Source organism: Gracilinanus agilis, chromosome 2 (assembly GCF_016433145.1).
Source record: "Gracilinanus agilis isolate LMUSP501 chromosome 2, AgileGrace, whole genome shotgun sequence".
Classification (NCBI taxonomy): domain Eukaryota; kingdom Metazoa; phylum Chordata; class Mammalia; order Didelphimorphia; family Didelphidae; genus Gracilinanus; species Gracilinanus agilis.
Window position 1 is genome coordinate 282313913 of NC_058131.1, and position 19838 is coordinate 282333750.

At 35.1% G+C, this 19838-nt stretch overlaps 1 protein-coding gene across 6 annotated transcripts in view; it reads left to right on the forward strand.

Moving 5' to 3' along the window:
- The window catches only part of FNBP1 (formin binding protein 1), a 194700-nt gene that overhangs the window by 112815 nt on the left and 62047 nt on the right, over nucleotides 1-19838 (forward strand). For all 6 annotated transcript variants that reach the window (XM_044663984.1, XM_044663985.1, XM_044663986.1 and 3 more), the window contains exons 5-6: nucleotides 8091-8153; nucleotides 8649-8753. In XM_044663984.1, the coding sequence (XP_044519919.1) occupies nucleotides 8091-8153; nucleotides 8649-8753 (168 nt within the window). The remainder of the gene's footprint in view (nucleotides 1-8090; nucleotides 8154-8648; nucleotides 8754-19838) is intronic.

Here is a 19838-nt window from a genome sequence, read left to right on the forward strand (position 1 = left end):
ACCTTGTTCATTTATTTATTTAGTTTAATACTTGAGGCAGAAGTTGGGATGAGAGAGGAACACAGTGAAGAGGCCTAGCCCTCTTGGGGGTGAGGCCAGCCTCTGGTCCATCTTGATTAGTTAACAGAAATCCCTTCATCCCTCTTACCCAACCTTTCAATCTTATATTCATTATACCTTCCCTGAATATATCTTGCCTGATTATACCTTTCCTGATTAATTAAACGTAGTTTGTTTACTGTTTCAATAGCCTTTGGATTATACAATTGAATAGGCCAAAACATTTCTTGTCCTTGATAGAATCTTTCCTTCTCACCAAGAATTGACAGTTGGTGTTGGGGGATCTTCATTATTGGGAATCCTGTTGATTTCCATATATATCTTTGTCAGGGAATCATATCCTGTTTGCCAGTAACATCCTTTCTAGTGGAAGAACACCTTTTCCCAACCAAACCATCAGGTTGAGAGAGATTATATCAGCTTCCCTCTATGAAGCCATTGTTCTGTGTCCCCTCTGTAAGGATCTGATTCTCCAACCTCTTGTGAGAGCTTAACAGCTGCTGACCTGAAGACTGCCCATCCCGCTCAAGAGGTCTGAGAGGCTGCAATCCAACTTCAGCCTTGAACTGTTTTTACAATAGCTGAAGTGAGATGAAAGACTAGGTCATGGATAGTACAACAACATGTCACAAAAATAATAAATATATTATTATCGAACAAGATTTATGCCAGGAATGCAGGAATATTTTAATCTAATGAAAACTATCAACATAATTGATAATATCAATAACAAAAATAATAAAGACCATATGATCATAGCAATAGAGGCAGAAAAAGCCTCTGACAAAATAATAACACCCATTTCTTTTAAAAACACTGGAAAGCATACATATAAGTGGATTTTTTTCTTTTCTTTTTTTAATAACCCTTACTTTCTGCATTAGAATCAATACTATGTATTGGTTCCAAGGCAGAAGAGTAGTAAGGGCTAAGCAATGGGGGGGTGAGTGACTTGCCCAGGGTCACATAGATAGGAAGTATCAGAGATCATATTTGAACCCAGGACCTCCTGTCTCTATGCCTGGCTCTCTTAATCCAAATCTTAAACCCAGCTGCCCCCATGGACTTTTTCTTATAATGAAATAAAGTATATATCTAAAACCATTAACAAGTATTGTTTGTAATGAGGAAAAGGTAAAAGCCTTCCCAGTAACATCAGGAATGAACCAAGGATGCCCATCATCACCAATATTATTTAACATAGTATTAGGAATGCTAGCAATAGCAGTAAGAGAAGGAAAAAAAATTGAAGCAGTCAGAATGGGCAAAAAACTAATAAAAATGTAATAAAATGATCTCAATTTGCAGATGAAATGATGGTATATGTAGAATATCCTAGAGACTTAACTAAAAAGATTGTTAAACTGGGAAGGGGGAAGGGGAAAATAGAATAGGATAAAGTATTACACATAAAAGAGGAATGAAAGCATTCACAGTAGAGGGTAAGATGGGGGATATGGAAAGGAGAGCATGTCAAAATTGGCTCAATGAGGGTAGAATGTACCCATTCCATTGGGTATATAAAGCTATCTTACCCTACAGGAAAATAGGAGGAGAAGGGAATAAGAGAAGGGGGTGGGATTGATAGAAAAAGAGGGCAAATTGGGGAGAGGTGGACATTAGAAACTAAACAGGAGTTAACAGGATGGAAAGTAATACACAGTAATTATAATGGTGCAAACATTTTTTACAAGTCTCTAATAAAGGCCTCATTTCTCAAATACATAGAGAAATGTTCTGAATATATAAGTCTACAAGTCATTCCCCAGTTGTAAAATGGTCAAAGGAAATGAACAGGCAGTTCTCAGGCAAAGTAATTAAAGCTCTCTACAGTCATGCAAAAAATGCTCCAAATCACTATTAATTAGAGAAATAAAAATTAAAACAGGTCTGAGGTACCACCCCATACTTACCAGATTGGCTGCAATTATGACAGAAAAGGAAAATAACAAAACCTGGAGGGGATATGGGAAAACTGGGACAGGAATGCATTGTCGGGGAATTGTTGACCGATTCATTCACTCAGGAGAGCAATTTGGACCTATGCCAAAATTGCTCTAAAATAGTATATACCAGTATTGGCAAACCTTTTAGAGATAGAATGCTGGGCCCTGTCCCCAGCCCACCTCCTAGACCGAGTGCTGTGCCCTACTTACCCCACACAGGGGAGGTAAAAAGTTCTCCCATGGGACTGCTGAGGAGGGGCAGGTGAAGTAAATAATGTCATCAGAGAGTGTAGAGAGGGAGGGGGGAGCAGCCTGTGTGCCCTGCTCCCCTCCAGTTCTGCTGCCTGTGAGCCACCCACCTTACCACCTGGGCTGTTGGGCAGAGGGGGCGGGGCATGTGAAAAAAAAGGCATCAGGCCTAGTCGAGAGGGGGAGGGGAGCAGCTCTGTCAAGTCCCTCTATCTTTCTAGTAAAAAACTGGGTGCAGGGAAGGGTACCTGTTTGCCTACCAAGAGCACTCTGTGTGCCATCTTTGTCACCTGTGCCATAGGTTCTCCATCATTGGTATATAGTCGTCCCTTGCTATATCACAGTTCACTTATCGTGGCTTCACTGTATCGTGGATTTAAAAAATATTTATCTAATTCTGTATTGTGGAGTTACATTTATCCCGGCACACTATTGGCTGATGGAATGAAAGGCAACCCACCACAGCGCCGTGTTCTGTATCCCGAGTGCTGATTGTCTCAGTGAATAGAGGTTAATAAGAATGTGGAAAAGGTTTATAGAAGAGTAGGAAGGGTTTATAAAGCCTTAAAATATCTATAAATAATAAAATAAATATAGCACTGCTATTTTATGGATTTCCACCTATTGCAGGGGTCTCTGGAACACAACTCCCATGATAGGTGAGGTGTTTTTTTTTGTTTTGTTTTGTTTTTTTTTAAACCCTTGTACTTGGGTGTATTGTCTCATAGGTGGAAGATTGGTAAGGGTGGGCAATGGGGGTCAAGTGACTTGCCCAGGGTCACACAGCTGGGAAGTGGCTGAGGCCGGGTTTAAACCTAGGACCTCCTGTCTCTAGGCCTGACTCTCACTCCACTGAGATAGGTGAGGTTTTGCTGTATATTCTTTGACACAGCAATACCATTACTATATTTGTATTCCAAAGACCAAAAAACAAAAAAAAATTTAAAAAAAGGGAAGGACAAAAATAAAATATTTCAAGCAGCTCTTTTTGGGTGGAGGGGGAAGATTTGGAAAGTTTGGGGATATCCATCAACTGGGGAATGACCGAATAAGTTATAGTATATAATTGTAATGGAATACTAATTGTGCTATAAGAAGTGACAAGCAGGAGGAGCTCAGGAAAATCTAGAAAGATTTACAGGAACTGAAGAAATAAGCAGAACCAGGAAGATACTATATAGTGCTGGGAATACTTTACAATGAACAACTATGAATAATAGCTATTCTCAGCAATACAATGATCCAAAACTATCCCAAAAGACTCATGATTAAAAAAATGTCATCTACACATGACAAAACTAGTGGAAATGTGCATCGGCCATGGGTGGGGAGAGTGCGGGGGGCAAAGGGGAAAGGAGGAGCATGAATCATGTAACCATGTTAAGAATGAATATTAATAAATGTTTGAAAAAATTTAAAAAAATGTCATCTAATTCTAGAGAAAAAAACTGAGTCTGAATCCAGACCAAAGCAAACTTTTCACTTAAAATGTTTTTATATGAGTTTCCTTGTATAAAATGATTAATGATTAATAATGGAAATTATTAATATAGGAAAATTTGCATAATTGCTCATGTAAAATCCATGAGACTCTTACTATCTCAAGGGGTATGAGAGGCTGTGATAGGGGAAAGGAAGGAGGCAGAAAATACAAGACTCAATATTCTTTGAAAAATGTTGGAAACTTTTTAAATGTAATTAGAGAAAACATAAAATTTAATACTTTAAAAAAGATCGTAGATCTTGTATTTCTACAAATAAATTTTGTGGATTTTTTTGCTATTTGCTATTTTTGCTATTTATTTTGTCAATATTTTGACAAGTCATATAAAATAACTAGTTGGTAGTGTGGTATAGCCCTAATCTTGTAAATTAATTTAGGTAATATTGTCACTTCCATTATATTGTTGTTTCCTGAGCATGGATAAAGTATATACATTCATTATTTAATTCACCATTTCTTTAAAAATATTTTCCTATCGAATTTATCTGTCTTGATTGTGCCTTAATAAATTGAATCCCAGAAATTTTGTTTATTTGGCAGTTATTTCTAATGGGATTTCCTTTTCTTTATGTCTTTTTGGATCTTTTTCAATCCTAGATAGAAAGACCAATAATTTTTATATATGTATTTTATATCACTTTACTTGAATCTGTTGCCTCTCTTTATTCACCATGACTTTTTTCTTAACTTTTTAATTTGTAAACAGGGGCAGTAATGTAAGGGGTTAAAGTTAAAGGGTTGGACTAAGTTATTTAAGAGTATGGTCACCAGGGATTAATTACTCAATTCCAAAATTATTTTTATGGTAATTTATTTATAAAAGGACAGAGGAAGAGTGACAGTAGAGAAATGGGAAAGAGGACAGAGTAAGAGATCTGGCTTAACGAGCTAGACTATGTGCTCAAGCCCTAGCTTACTTTAGCAGGACTCCAGTAGCCACAAGCGGAGGGTCTAGGGATCAATTAACAAGGTTTTAGCTACAAGGCCTCCTCCCAGACAAGAGATATCTCCAAAAGCTAGTACCTTTTAGGCAAGGCCAAGGAAGGGAGTTGGGCTTTTTCATTCACCCATGTGGTAGTTCTAAGGAGAAATAGTAAACAGTCCAACGTCCTCAGCTGGAACTCCTTCAGGGTCCAGTTCAAGGTGAAGGATAGCATCACAAGAAATTCTGGCCACTTTTAAAGATCATTCCTTTCATCACTTCCTATGCCTTCCTCCCACTTTAAGTGTACCAATTATAGCTAAAGCTTTGCATAGGACTGCCTAGGGGGCAGTTAGTAGATTCTGATTCATCACTCACTCTTGCATATGTGGGTTACAGACTTCCCCTCACTTAAGGATAAGTGGAGTGTTTATACTTTTGGTGATTAAATCTAAAAATGGGCAGGAGAGAGTTAATCCCATCTTCACAAATTAATTAATTTATTTAGAATATTTTTCCATTGTTACATGATTCATGATTTTTCCCACCCTTCTTTTCTCCCCTCTCTCAGAGCTGACAAGCAATTCCACTGGGTTATACGTGATTAATTGTTCAAAACTTATTTCCATATTATTCATATTTGCAATAGAATGACCTTTTAACACCAAAATCCCAATCATATCCTCATTGAAACATATGATTGATCATATGTTTTTATTCTGAGTTTCTGCTCCCACAATTCTTTCTCTGGATGGATAGTGTTCTTTCTCATTAGTCCCTCAGAATTGTCCTGGATCATTGCATTGCATTGCTTCTAGTAGAAAAGCCTGATACATTTGACTGTGCCACAATATATCCGTCTCTGTGTACAATGTTCTCCTGGTTCTGCTCCTTTCACTCTGCATCAATTCCTGGAGGTCTTTCCAGTTCACATGGAATTCCTTCGGTTCATTATTCCTTTCTGCACAATAGTATTCCATCACCATCAGATAACACAATTTGTTCAGCCATTCCCCCACTCAATGGACACCCCTTCATTTTCCAATTTTTTGCCACCACAACGAGCACAGCTATAAATATTTTTGTACAAGTATTTTTCCTTACGATCTCTTGGGAGTATAAACCCATCAGTGGTATGGCTGGATCACCGGGCAGGCAGTCATTTAAAGCCCTTTTCACCATGGTTTTCTATGAAAACTATCTTGTTATATACAAAAAAGATAATTTTTTTCTCTTCTTTGCCAGTGTTCATATATTAATTTATACATGTTTTCCTGTCACTAGCATTTTTAGAACTTTGTCTAATAATAGTGAAAAGAAAGGGCAATTTTGTCTCCTCCTCCCCAACCCTTCCATCCTCTTATATATATTGGGACAAATTATAGTATTTCCTCATTGTAGATAATGCTATCCTTTTCGTGATGAATATATGTGTATACATATACATATTTCTTTGTCACATAAGGGAAGAAAATTTAGTTCAATCATTTTTACAGTTGTGTCCAACTCTTTCTGACCTCATTTGGTCTTTTCTTGGCAAAGATACTGGAATGATTTGCCATTTCCTTCTCTAGCTCATTTTATAGATGAGGAACTAAGGAGAACAGGGTTAAGTGACCTGCCCAGGGTCACATGATTAGTAAGTGTCTAGGCCAGATTTGAACTCAGGAAGATGAATCTTCCTTACTTTAGCCCCAGGTCTCTAAACACTGTTCCACTTATATGCCTTGTAATTGAAAAAAAAAAATAAAAAAAAGACTCTCCCCATATCTACCTGTTTAGTAATTGTATCTAAAAAAAGGAAATACTTTCACAAGATCTATTTTTGTTGAACCTGTGCTAGCTACGAATGATTATTATTAAGTGCCCCTAAGTAGGTTCAAATCTGGCCTTAGACACTTTCTGATTGTGTGACCTCAGAGAAGTCACTTAATTGCTTAGCCCTTACCATTCTTCTACCTTGGAACAGATACTCAGTATCGATTCTAAGACAGAAGATAAAGGCTTTAGAAAAATGCCCAAAAGCAAACCTTACTTTAATGAATGAATTTTAGAATTTTGCTAGGAATGAAAGTCATGGTCACCAACTTATACTTTGATGAATCTTCTTTTTTGTCTTTTTACATATAAGGACAACATTTAAGGATCTCATGGCCTCTTTCATGATTTACAAAATTTTTCAAAGGACATAATTACCACAGGAATCACAATGTCAAGTCACAGTACTTTGTTATATAGTTTTTTTTCTTAATATAACAACTTGCTTCCATCTTAGAATCAATACTAAGTATCAGTTCCAAGGTGGATGAACAGTAAGAACTAGGCAATTGAGGTTAAGTGACTTGCCCATGGTCACATAGCTAGAAAATATCTGTGGCCAAATTTTAATCTGGACCTCACTTCTCCAGGCCTGGCTTGATACTCGTTAAACTACCTAGCTATTCCTGATAAACTTGGCTTCTAATTATAAATAAATAATATCGCAAATGCAAAAAAACTTTATGGTAAAATAAAAGCCTTACATTTAAGTTGGTAAAATTACTGTGCTATGATTACTATACAGTATAGTGATCCATAAATGACAGGTAGTATGGTTATGGTTCACCTATTTTTACCCACTACATTTGTAAAAATTCTTCAAGCTTTAGATTGTTGGGTGAGTTTTTTCTATTATTCTAAAAAACTGTCTTTATCCTTTTATATTCCTATCTGTAGGAATTTTCATTTTTATACTTCTCCCTTCAACTTACCTCTTTACATAAACTTTTAACCAGCATGAATTGTACTATTAGAGTATCACTGGACATGGTGATTGAACTATATAGTTGTTACTAAGCACTGGAGAGGCCTTAATATATATATTTTTTAATTTTCTGAGATGTATAGTTGTCAGACAACTGATAGGATCATAATTGGCCCCCCAAGTTGTGATATTTGTTCCTTAGATTGAACTTATTGCCTAAAGAATTTATATAATCTAAAAGTCTATATTATTTTTTCTTAAACAAGGCATGTTCTTACCTTATAAATGTATAAATGACTTACAGAAGTATGTACTCTTCTTATTTGAAATAGAAATTGTTTTTTAAAAGTTTTTATTTATAGCTTTTATTTTTATGTCACTTTCATTTTCCAGTCTTTTCTTTCCCCATGCAGAGAGCCATCTCATATAACAAAGAATCAGGAAGGAAATGGGGTAGGGGGAACATAGTTTAGTACATCAACTAAATCCAACATATGCAGTTGGACTGGAAATTTTGGAACATACCTTCTTCTTCAACTAATGCCCTTTGTTCATTTTTTACTGTGGTGGTGTTTTTTTGCTCACTTTGAATTCTTAAATTTCTTATGATCACAAATTTATTTTCATGGGAAAGATTTTTCACTTTTGTGGTTCTTTTCTCTCCAGCATTTCCATGATGGTCGGAAGGCACAACAACACATTGAAACTTGCTGGAAACAACTTGAATCAGTAAGTGAAATCTTCTAAAGAAATATATACTTATGACTAATTCATTCAACCTCAATTGCCTACTCCTTGCTGCTCTTCTGTTTTAGAATTAATATTAAGACAGAAGGTAAGTATTTTAAGGGGGGAAATAGGAAGAAAGAAATATATGCAAGGCTCTTTCAAAACAATTTTAATGGGATTTATTTCTAAAATGGTTCTAAGATAAGTTGACTACTAAAAGAATATAAACAGTATTACATTTTCTTAAGAAGTAATAATGTTGTATTCTCACATTTTATTCCTTCCCTAACTTTTCAGTATTAGAGAACTTTTAAGTGTTTGTTCTTGCTTTTTACTGAAACAAATGGATACACATTTTAAATGAAATTATACAACATTGATTACAGCATATTTTAGTCACAGGTGCTCTTTATTGAGTTTATGTTTAAGTAACATCTTTTGCTTTTTTTATTCTAATAGTTTCATAATTAACTATGCCCTTTTTTCTCCTTTTAGAGTAAACGACGATTTGAGCGAGATTGCAAAGAAGCTGACAGAGCACAGCAGTATTTTGAAAAAATGGATGCTGACATTAATGTTACAAAAGCAGATGTTGAAAAGGTATACTGTGTCATATTCTTTCTTTCACTTCTCTATTTATCCTTGTCCCTATTTGTCCTTGTCTTGAATCAATCTTGCTCCAAGTTCCATTTCATATATACAGAAAGGGTATTATTTATGATGTTTCTCCTTTGTTATTATTACTTCCAGTTCCAGAATTTGAAATTCAGTAGTTCTCACTATTGTGAATTTAGGAAGTATATTATTATTTGTATAATCACTAAGAAAAAAGATGAATATTTTGGCACCTTATGTGAAAAGTGTTATGAGGATTCTAACCTTAATAATCTTTAAAAGGAAAAGCCCCCTTCCTTTTATCATTGATTGCCAAATAAAACAGGAATTCCCAGGTGCTAGACATTTGTAAGTGCTTTTGAACTTTTGTTTACATGTGAAAATGAAATTTTGCTATTATAAAGAGAAGTCCTAGAATGTTTTTTTTTTTTGCTCTTCCATTTATTCAGATTGATAAATAATATGACTCATATTTTTTAATTGCTAAATTAAAGCTACTAATTCAGAAAAGGTGTTTCTCAGAAGTTTCTTCAGAACAAAAATGTTGGAAAGTGAGGGAAGCTGTGGTAAAGTGTCAAGTGAAGTAAAACTTAAAGGGTCTGGATCCCTTCCTGAATCAATGTAAATGGAAAGAACAAATGCAATAAGAGTTTAAACAAAAGGCTGATAGATTATAATAACCCAGCTTTGTCACCAAAAAGATATGAGAAGTCATTTTGCCTTACTTTTTACAAAGTGTAAGGATGATTCAAGGCTGATGTTGGATTGCAGCCTCTCAGATCTCTTGAGAGGGATGGGCAGTCTTCAGGTCAGCAGCTGTTAAGCTCTCACAAGAGGTTGGAGAATCAAATCCTTACAGAAGGGACACAGTACGATGGCTTCACAGAGAGAAGCTGATATAATCTCTCTCAACCTGATGGTTTGGTTGGGAGAAGGTTTTCTTTCACTACAAGGGTTGTTATTGGCAAACAGGATGCAATTCCCTGACAAGGATATATATGGAAATCAACAGCATTCCCAAAAATGAAGATCCCCGAACACCAACTGTCAATTCTTAGTGTGAAGGAAGGATTCTATCAAGAGTAAGAGATGTTATGGCCTATTCAATTGTATAATCCAAAGGCTATTGAAACAGTAAAGTAACTTCTTTTAATAAATTGGGAAAGGTATAATCAGGCAAGATATATTCAGGGAAGGTATATTGAATATAGGATTGAAAGGTTGGGTAAGAAGGATGAAGGGATTTCTGTTAACCAATCAAGATGGACCAGAGGCTGACCTCTCCCCCAAAAGGGCTAGACCTCTTCACTGTGTACCTCTCTCTTCCTAACTTCTGCCTTAAGTAATAAACTAAATAAATAAATGAACAAGGTTAGCTGAATGATATCAAATGTTGATTGAAGATCTTCTGAAGTGATTTGGTGATGCTAAATCTTGGTTTCAACTAATATTATTTATAACTGCAGCAGAGATCAGGCTAATATATGGACTGAATGACAGCTAGAATCTGTAAAGCAGGGTTCAATGGAAAGTCTTGCCCAGACCTCTCACCACCCTTTGACCCAAAACCCAGAATGAGCTACCTCTGCCTGGGAATCACTCCCTTATATAATCCCCTAACTGCCCCCCCAACTGCCTTCAGTTTCTTGGGGTTCCAAAGTCTGAAACCCCATTTGCTTCTCTCTTGTAGTAAAGCTTACAAAAGGGAATCATGAATAGACTATTGCATATAACATTAGGCATTAAGTTGATTTCTTGGTTCTTCTGAACTTTTTTCTTTCGCTTTCATTATTTATTACAAGTGTAATGAGAGGGGTTAAATAGTCCCTCCTTAAAGTGGGGTAAAGTGGAGAGTTAACTGACTAAAGGGAGTACATATAGGTAACACACACTGAGCTGGGGAGTAGCTGGATAACAGATAGATGAATAGGGAAAACAACTTTAATTCACAGTGGGTCCAAATTGTCAATAAAGGTATCTGAGAAAGGAAAGACAAGGAAGGAGTATAGTATCTGAAATATTAAATGATCTAATTGGGATGGGTAATGAAGGGAAGCAGGAAAACTACCACTCAGGTCTAGTGAAAAGTACCAGGGAATAAAGGGATGGACACAGACTACACTAAACTAAATCTATGAGCAGACTGCCTAAGGCAAGGCATCTGGCTTGACAGGGTAAGGGGTCTCACGAAGATGTCCTTGTCTGGTCTCAGGATGTCACAGTTGGTCACTGGAAATTAGGAACACACAGCAAGATAAAATCCACAGGTAAAGTGAGGGAGATGAGATAATCTGTATATGTTCACCACACCAGATAAATCTACTTCTCAACTTACAGCTCAACTGGTCTTGATTGAAGATGTAATGTCCACATCCAAGGAAATCAACTCCAGAGTATTGAATCCCCAAAAGATACAGATGCACCCTGACAGCTGCTTCAAACCCAACTGTCAGTCCACAAGAGTTGGTGTGCCCTGTGACAAGATTCTAAGTTCTCTTGCCAGCCAGTCTGCTCTGCTAAGATAAATGCTATTTCTTTACAACACAAGAGATGGTTCTCTGGGAGAGACACACAAGAGCATAGTGGATGTAAAAAGTTATGAACATAAACTTATTTTTCAATAATAATAGCTAATATTTATGTAATGCTCTTAAAAAGAATGTTTATTAATGAGTACTATAATTGAAGCAAGGAATACTGAAGAGGAAAAAAGAAATTAGCTAAATAACTTTTTATTTGACACATCTGGTCTATACACATTTCCCAAGTGAAAATACATTTCTTTACATTTCGGGTTTGGACTACAAAAATAGTTTGTATAATTTGGTCTAGTTATTCTGTGTATATAAAATAACTAGAACTTTAGTGAAAATCAATGCATTTTTTCATTTTGAATGTTTTAGTGTAAGAGTTAAATATTTAACTCTTATATTGTTATATTCCAGATAAAATTTTTTTTCAGTTTACTTTATTTGATATAGTAACAGTGTGCTACTTGGTTAAATTTAGTATGCTAAAAAAAATGAAATCTAATCTAATTTTCATCCTTAAGGCACAGTTTAGGAAGACATAAGATGAAAGGTTTCCCTAATTCAGCCTTTTAAACAAGAATTCAGACAGAAAAGTTAAGATTTGATCTTTAATTATTTTTAAGAACTTAATCTCATTTAATTAATTAATTAATTTAGGGTATTTTCCCGTGGTTGCATAATTCATGTTCTTTCCCTCCTCTCCTCCCACACCCCTCCTGTAGCCAACAAGCAATTCCACTGGGTTTTATATGTGTCGTTGATCAAGAACTATTTCCATATTATTGATATTTGCACTAGGGTGATCATTTTGAGACTACATCCTCAATCATGTTCCCATTGAACCATGTGATCAAGGAAATGTCTTTCTTTTGTGTTTCGACTCCCACAATTTTTTCTCTGGATGTGGATAGCATTCTTTCTCATAAGTCCCTCAGAATTGTGCATTGTTGCTAGTAGAGAAATCCATTACATTCGATTGTGCCACAGTATATCAGTCTCTGTGTACAATGTTCTCCTGGTTCTACTCCTTTTACTCTGCATCAATTCCTGGAGGTTTTTCCAGGTCACATGGAATTCCTCCAGTTCATTGTTCCTTTTAGCACAATAGTATTCCATCAACAACAGATACCACAATTTGTTCAGCCATTCCCCAATTGACAGGCATCCCCTCATTTTCCAAATGGTTGGATCAGTTCACAACTCCACCAGCAGTGCATTAATGTCCCAATTTCGCCACACCCTCTTCAACATTTATTACTTTCCTTTGCTGTTATATTAGCCAATCTGCTAGGTGTGAAGTGGTATCTCAGAGTTGTTTTGATTTCATTTCTCTAATTATAAGAGATTTAGAACACTTTTTCATGTGCTTATTGATAGTTTTGATTTCTTTATCTGAAAATTGCCTGTTCATGTCCCTTGTCCATTTATCAATTGGGAAATGGCTTGATTTTTTTTGTACAATTGATTTAGCTCCTTATAATTTGAGTAATCAGATTTTTGTCAGATCCTTAATTCTAAATGGCAAATAAGTTGAAATTTAATAGTGAAGAATTTAAATTTAAAGTCCTGAATTTAGGTTAAAACAAATGAACAACATAAATAAAGAATGGAGAAGATATGAGCAAAATCAGTTTTTTTGTGCACAAGAGGTTTGAAGGTTCTAATTGCAACCTCCTATGTCTGTGAAAACTCCTTCCAAGTTTACTTGTTTCTGTCCAAAATCAAAAATAAGATGAACAAAATAGAAAACAAAAAACCATAGAACTAATAAATAAAACTAAAAACTAGTTTGGGGAGGAAAGGATAAATGAATAAAACCATTAGCTAATTTGATTTTAAAAAGAAAGAAAACTAAATTGCTAGTGTAAAAAATGAAAAGGGGGATTCAGAACCATTGTGGAAGAAACTGAAGAGCTAGGAATTATTTCACCCAACTAAATGCCAATTAAACTATCTAAATGCAATAGATTAATATTTAAAAAAACATAAATTGACCAAATAAATATAACAATAAATAAAATAGGGTTATCTTAAAAGCAAAAATTGAACTAAAGAAAAAAAAACTCTAATACCAGACAGATTTACAAGTACATTTCATTAAATTTAAAAGATCATTATTTCTGGGGCAGCTGGGTAGCTCAGTGGAGTGAGAGTCAGGCCTAGAGACAGGAGGTCCTAGGTTCAAACCCAGCCTTAGACACTTCCCAGCTGTGTGACCCTGGGCAAGTCACTTGACCCCCATTGCCCACCCTTACCACTCTTCCACCTATGAGACAATACACCGAAGTACAAGGGTTTTAAAAAAAAAAAAGATCATTATTTCTAGTACTGCTTAAAAATAGATAAAGAAAGAATCCTGCCAAATTCTTTCTATTACCCAAATACCGACTTGATACTTAAACCAAAGAGAGTCAAAACAGAAAAGGAAAACTATAGTCCAACCTTTTTAATGAATATTAATGCAGAACTTTTAAATAAAATACTAGTAAGAAAACTATAGCAATATCTCACAAAGCTCCTCTGCTCTGACCACACTGAATTTATTTCAAGAATACTGCAATGATTCAATATTAGAAAAAAATAAGCATAATTGACCATATTAATACCAATAAAACTCCAAAATGACATGATTTTTCCATAGACACAGAAAAAACTTTAAAAAATACATCCATTCCTGTTAAAGACAAACAAACTTGATAAGGATAAGATTAAATGGAATTTTCCTTAAAATTATAAGTAGTTTCTAAGTAAAACCAAGAACAAGCATTATTTGTAATTTGGATAATCTAGAAGCTTTTCCAGTAAGATTATGAATGAAGCAAAAAATCCATTACTATTCCATCTCCTATTTGAAATAGCAAGTATAGTAATGACAAGAAAAAGAAATAGAAAGAATAGGTATAGGCAAAGAGGAAACATAAGTTTCACTTTTGGAGATGATATAAAATGGTTACTTAGCAAACCCATGAGTCTTAATTAAAAGAATTAATCAAAACAGTAATTCTGGGGGCAGCTGGGTGGCTCAGTGAATAGGATCAATCTCAAGCCTAGAGATTGGAGGTCCTGTGTTCAAAGCTGGCCTCAAACACTTCCCAGCTGTGTGACTATAGGCAAGTTCCTTAACCTCCATTGCCTAGCCCTTACCACTATTCTGCCTTGGAACCAATATACAGTATTGATTCTTAGACAGAAGGTAAAAGTTTTAAAAAAAAAAAGAAACAGTAAAAATTGCAGATTATAAAGTTGAGTCATATAAATCATTTGTATATTACAAAAAACATTCTTAATAGGAAGAGATAGAGACACTACTTAAAATAACTGCAAATATAAAATGCTTAGCAGTCTTTCTACTATGACATAAACAGGGTCTATATGAAAACAATTACAAAGCACTTTTCACACAAATAGACATCTGAACAACTGGAGAAATATCTATTACTCATCAATAAGTCAAGCCAATACAATTTTGAATTATGTGCAAAGGGCTTTAAATGACTATTTGCCCTTTGATCCAGCCATACACTGCTGGTTTATACCCCAAAGAGATAATAAAGAAAAATACGTGTACAAAAATATTCATAGCTGTGCTCTTTGTTGTGAAAAAAAATTGGTCCTTCAATTGGGGAATGGCTGAACAAATTGTGGTATCTGTTGTTGATGGAATACTATTATGCTAAAAGGAATAAAGAACTGGAGGAATTCCATGTGAACTGAAAAGACTTCCAGGAATTGATGCAGAGCAAAAGGAGTAGAACCAGGGGAACGTTGTACACAGAGACTGATATACTGTGACACAATCGAATATAGTGGATTTCTCTACTAGCAGCAATGCAATGATCTAGGACAATTTTGAGGGACTTATGTGAAAGAACACTATCCACATCCAGAGAAAGAACTGTGGGAGTCAAAACACAAGAAAGACATTTCCTTGATCACATGATTCAATGGGGACATGATTGGGGATGTAGACTATTTTTTAAACATTTATTAATATTCATATTTTAGAAAAGTTAACATGGTTACATGATTTATGATCCTACTTTCCCCTTCACCCCCTGACCTCCGCCCCTCCCCTGGCTGATATGCATTTCCACTGGTTTTAACATGTGTCATTAATCAAGACCTATTTCCATATTATTGATATTTGCACTAGGGGGATTGTTTAGAATCTACATCCCCAATCATTTACCCATCACCCATGTGATCAAGCAGTTATTTTTCTTCTGTGTTTCTGCTCCCACAGTTCTTTCTCTGGATGTGGATATCATTCTTTCTCATAAGTCCCTCAGAATTGTCCTGGATCATTGCATTTCTAGTAGTAGAGAACTCCATTACATTCTATTTTACCACAGTGTATCAGTCTCTGTGTACAATGTTCTTCTGGCTCTACTCCTTTCACTTTGCATCAATTCCTGGAGGTTGTTCCAGTTCACATGGAATTCCTCCAGTTTATTATTCCTTTGAGCACAATAGTATTCCATCACCAGCATATACCACAATTTGTTCAGCCATTCCCCAATTGAAGGACATACCCTCCTTTTCCAGTTTGTTGCCACCACAAAAAGCACAGTTATAAATATTTTCGTACAAGTCTGTTTATCTATGATCTCTTTGGGGTACAAACCCAACAATGGTATGGATGGATCAAAGGGCAGATAATCTTTTAGTGCTCTTTGAGCATAGTTCCAAATTGCCATCCAGAATGGTTGGATCAGTTCACAACTCCATCAGCAATGCATTAATGTTCCAATTTGGCCACATCCCCTCCAACATTCATTACTCTCCCCTTCTTTCATTTTAGCCATTCTGCTAGGTGTGAGGTGATACCTCAATGTTGTTTTGATTTGCATTTCTCTAATTATTAGAGATTTAGAACCCTTTCTCATGTGCTTATTGATAGTTTTGATTTCTTTATCTGAAAATTGCCTATTCATGTCTCTTGCCCATTTATCAATTGGGGAATGGCTTGATTTTTTATACAATTGATTTAACTCCTTGTATATTTGAGTAATTAGACCCCTGTCAGAGTTTTTTGTTATAAAGATTTTTTCCCAATTTGTTGTTTCCCTTCTGATCTTGGCTACATTGTTTTGGTTTGTACAAAAGCTTTTTAGTTTTATATAATCAAAATAATTTATTTTACATTTTGTAATTTTCTCTAACTCTTGCTTGGTTTTAAAATCTTTCCTTTCCCAGAGATCTGACAAGTATACCATTCTGTGTTCACTTAACTTATTTATTTATAGTTTCCCTCTTTATATTCAAGTCATTTACCCATTCTGAATTTATCTTGGTGTAGGGTGTGAGATGTTGATCTAAACCTAATCTCTCCCATATTGTTTTCCAAATTTCCCAACAGTTTTTGTCAAATAGTGGATTTTTGTCCCCAAAATTGGGCTCTTTGGGTTTATCATATACTGTCTTGCTGATGTCACTTACCCCAAGTCTATTCCACTGATCCTCCCTTCTGTCTCTTAGCCAGTACCATACCGTTTTGATGACTGCTGCTCTATATTATAGTTTAATATCTGGTACTGCTAGGCCCCCTTCCTTCACATTTTTTTTCATTATTTCCCTTGATATTCTTGATCATTTGTTATTCCAAATGAACTTTGTTATAGTTTTTCCTAATTCAGTGAAAAAGTTTTTTGGTAGTTTGATAGGTATGGCGCTAAATAGGTAAATTAATTTGGGTAGAATGGTCATTTTTATTATGTTAACTCGTTCTACCCATGAGCAATCAATGTTTTTCCAGGGGATGTAGACTCTTAATGATCATTCTATTACAAATATTAATAATATAGAAATAAATCTTGATCAATGATACTCATAAAACCCAGTGGAATTGCTTGTTGGCTACAGGAGGGGGGTGAGAGAAGAGGAGGGAAAGAATATAAGCCATGTAACCATTGAAAAAAATTCCAAATTAATTAATTAAATTTAAAACAAACCAAAAACAAATATTAAAATACATGAACACTAATAAAAATAAGTCAAGGCAATATAATGATGATAAAATATCTAAATTAATATACTTGTTCAGCATTACATCAACCAGACTACCAAATAATTACTTTATGGAGTTGGAAAAAATAATCACAAAATTCCTCTGGAGGAGAAAAAGGTCAAGAATATCAAGGGAATCAATTTAAAAATATATATATGATAGAAGGGAGACTAGCAGTACTAGATCTCAAAATATACTACAAAGTGTTAACTATCAAAACAATTTGGTATTGGATAAGAAATAGTATAGTTGATCAATGGAATAGTTCAGATGCATAATAGATAGAAATAAGTGAACACAGTAATCTCATCTTTGATAAATCCAAAGATCCTAGCAATTGGGGCAATTAATCAATCCCTAGTCAACAAAAGCTGTTGGGAAAACTGGAAAGTAGTTTAGCAGAAACTAGATATAAATCAGTTTCACACATTATATACCAAGATAAGCCCCAATTTGTGTAGATGATTTATGCATTATGTATGATATAAGAAAATTAGTGGAAATGGAAAATGGATAAGCAATCAGATCTATGGAAAAGGGAGAATTCATGATAGAGAGGCTCACAGAAGGTAAAATGGATAATTTGAATTACATAAATTAACCATTGTTATAAAACAAAACCAATTAATACAGCTAAAATTAGGAGAGATGTTGGAAATGAGAATAATCTTTGCTTCATATTTCTCTATTAAGTCTCATTTCTAAAATATAGCATTTAGCACCATGCTTCACATGAAACTTGCTCTTCATAAAATCTAATTTTATTATATTTATATATAGGGAATCAGACATGAACAGCAGTTATTACCCTATAATATTTAATAACCAAAGGCAGATTTTTATAGTCTTAAGCCTTGGGGTATGCAGTGTTGTCAGGGCTGTTAGACATGATTCATTGGAGAGACTAGCATGTTAGTCTCCCAGAATAAAAAATGGGGAAACTTAACATGCTGGCCTCCCAAAGAATCAGAAGAGGAATTACATGAATGTAATTTAAAACGTACTCAATCAGTTTGAAACTCTAATTCTTGATACAAGTCCCTCCTTTAACTGGCCACACATGTTTCTTAGTGGCCTTAGGGACTGGTTAAAGTGTGAGAGCTACTACATATCAGGAAACCTCTGTAGGTGACCTGTCTTAGATGTGGACTAATGTAAATTAGAATTTGGCCAATTAGAAATGTGGAGGAGAGCGGGGTTAGACTAATCTTAAATGGCCAGTGGGACAAGCATGAGTTCTCTCTCCCTCTGTGCCATTTTTTCCTTGTGGGATCAGTGTTACTCTCTCATTGAGCAGTCCCACTCTTATCTGACCTTACAATCTTTCCCCTGTCAGGGCTAAAGCTTAGCACAAAGCTAGTGCTGCAACTGTCTATCTAAGTCATCTCAAAAAAGGGGCTGCCAGCAGCAGTGCCATAGGTACAATGGGAACCTAGGTAGAGACACTGCAAATCTTGGAGAGGACTCTTTTCTTTCTCTCTTTTTTACTAATAAACCATTATAACATTATAATTTTAATTATAATAATGAGATAGCATCCCAAAAACCTAGAAAGTCTTGATGAACTGATAAAAAGTGAACACAACTAGGAAGATAAACAGAAATACAATAAAAGCAATTGCGTTATGATGATCAACTATGAAAGACTTAGCAGTTCCAATGAATACAATGATCTACCACAATTCCAAAGGACTCATGATGAAAAGTATTATTCAACTCTAAATAGATAGCTGATGGACAAAGAGTGCAGTTTGAAGCATATTTTCCATCCTTTCTAATGTTTTTTTTCCTATTTTAGACATGGCTAAGGCAGGAATTTGTTTTGCATGACAATATATTTACATGGGTTTTGTTTTTCTTGCATTCTCAATACATAGGGAAGGGAAGAGAAAAATTTTGGAAATGAAAACAAAATAATTGAATTTTTTTTAAACCCTTAGCTTCCGCATCAGAATCAATACTATGTATTGGTTCCAAGGCAAAAGAATGGTAAAGGCTAGACAGTTGGGGTTAAGTGACTTGTCCAGGGTCACACAGCTAGGAAGTATCTGAGACTAGATTTGAACCTAGGACCTCCCATCTTTAGGCCTGGCTCTCTATCCATTGAGCCACCCAGCTCTTTGTGTATTTGAGTATTTAGACCTTTGAAAGAGTTTTTTGTTATAAAGATTTTTTCCCCCAGTTTGTTGTTTCCCTTCTTATTTAATTGCATTGCCTATCCCTTACCACTCTTCTCTCTTAGAACCAACATACAGTATTGATTCTAACATGGAAGATAAGGATTTTTAAAAAATGAAAGAGAAGCAAATGATATCCTTTTCCCAGGTATGGATAGGAGAAATGTTATTAACCAAACAAGAAATAAAAGCAATTACAAAAGATAAAATAGAAGATTTTTGTTTTTATGAAATTGAATCATTTTTTTTCCACCAATTTTTTTAATTTTTTTTTTAACATTTATTAATATACATTTTTAACATGGTTGCCTGATTCATACTCCTCTTATCCCCTTCACCCCCCCCCCCCCGCACT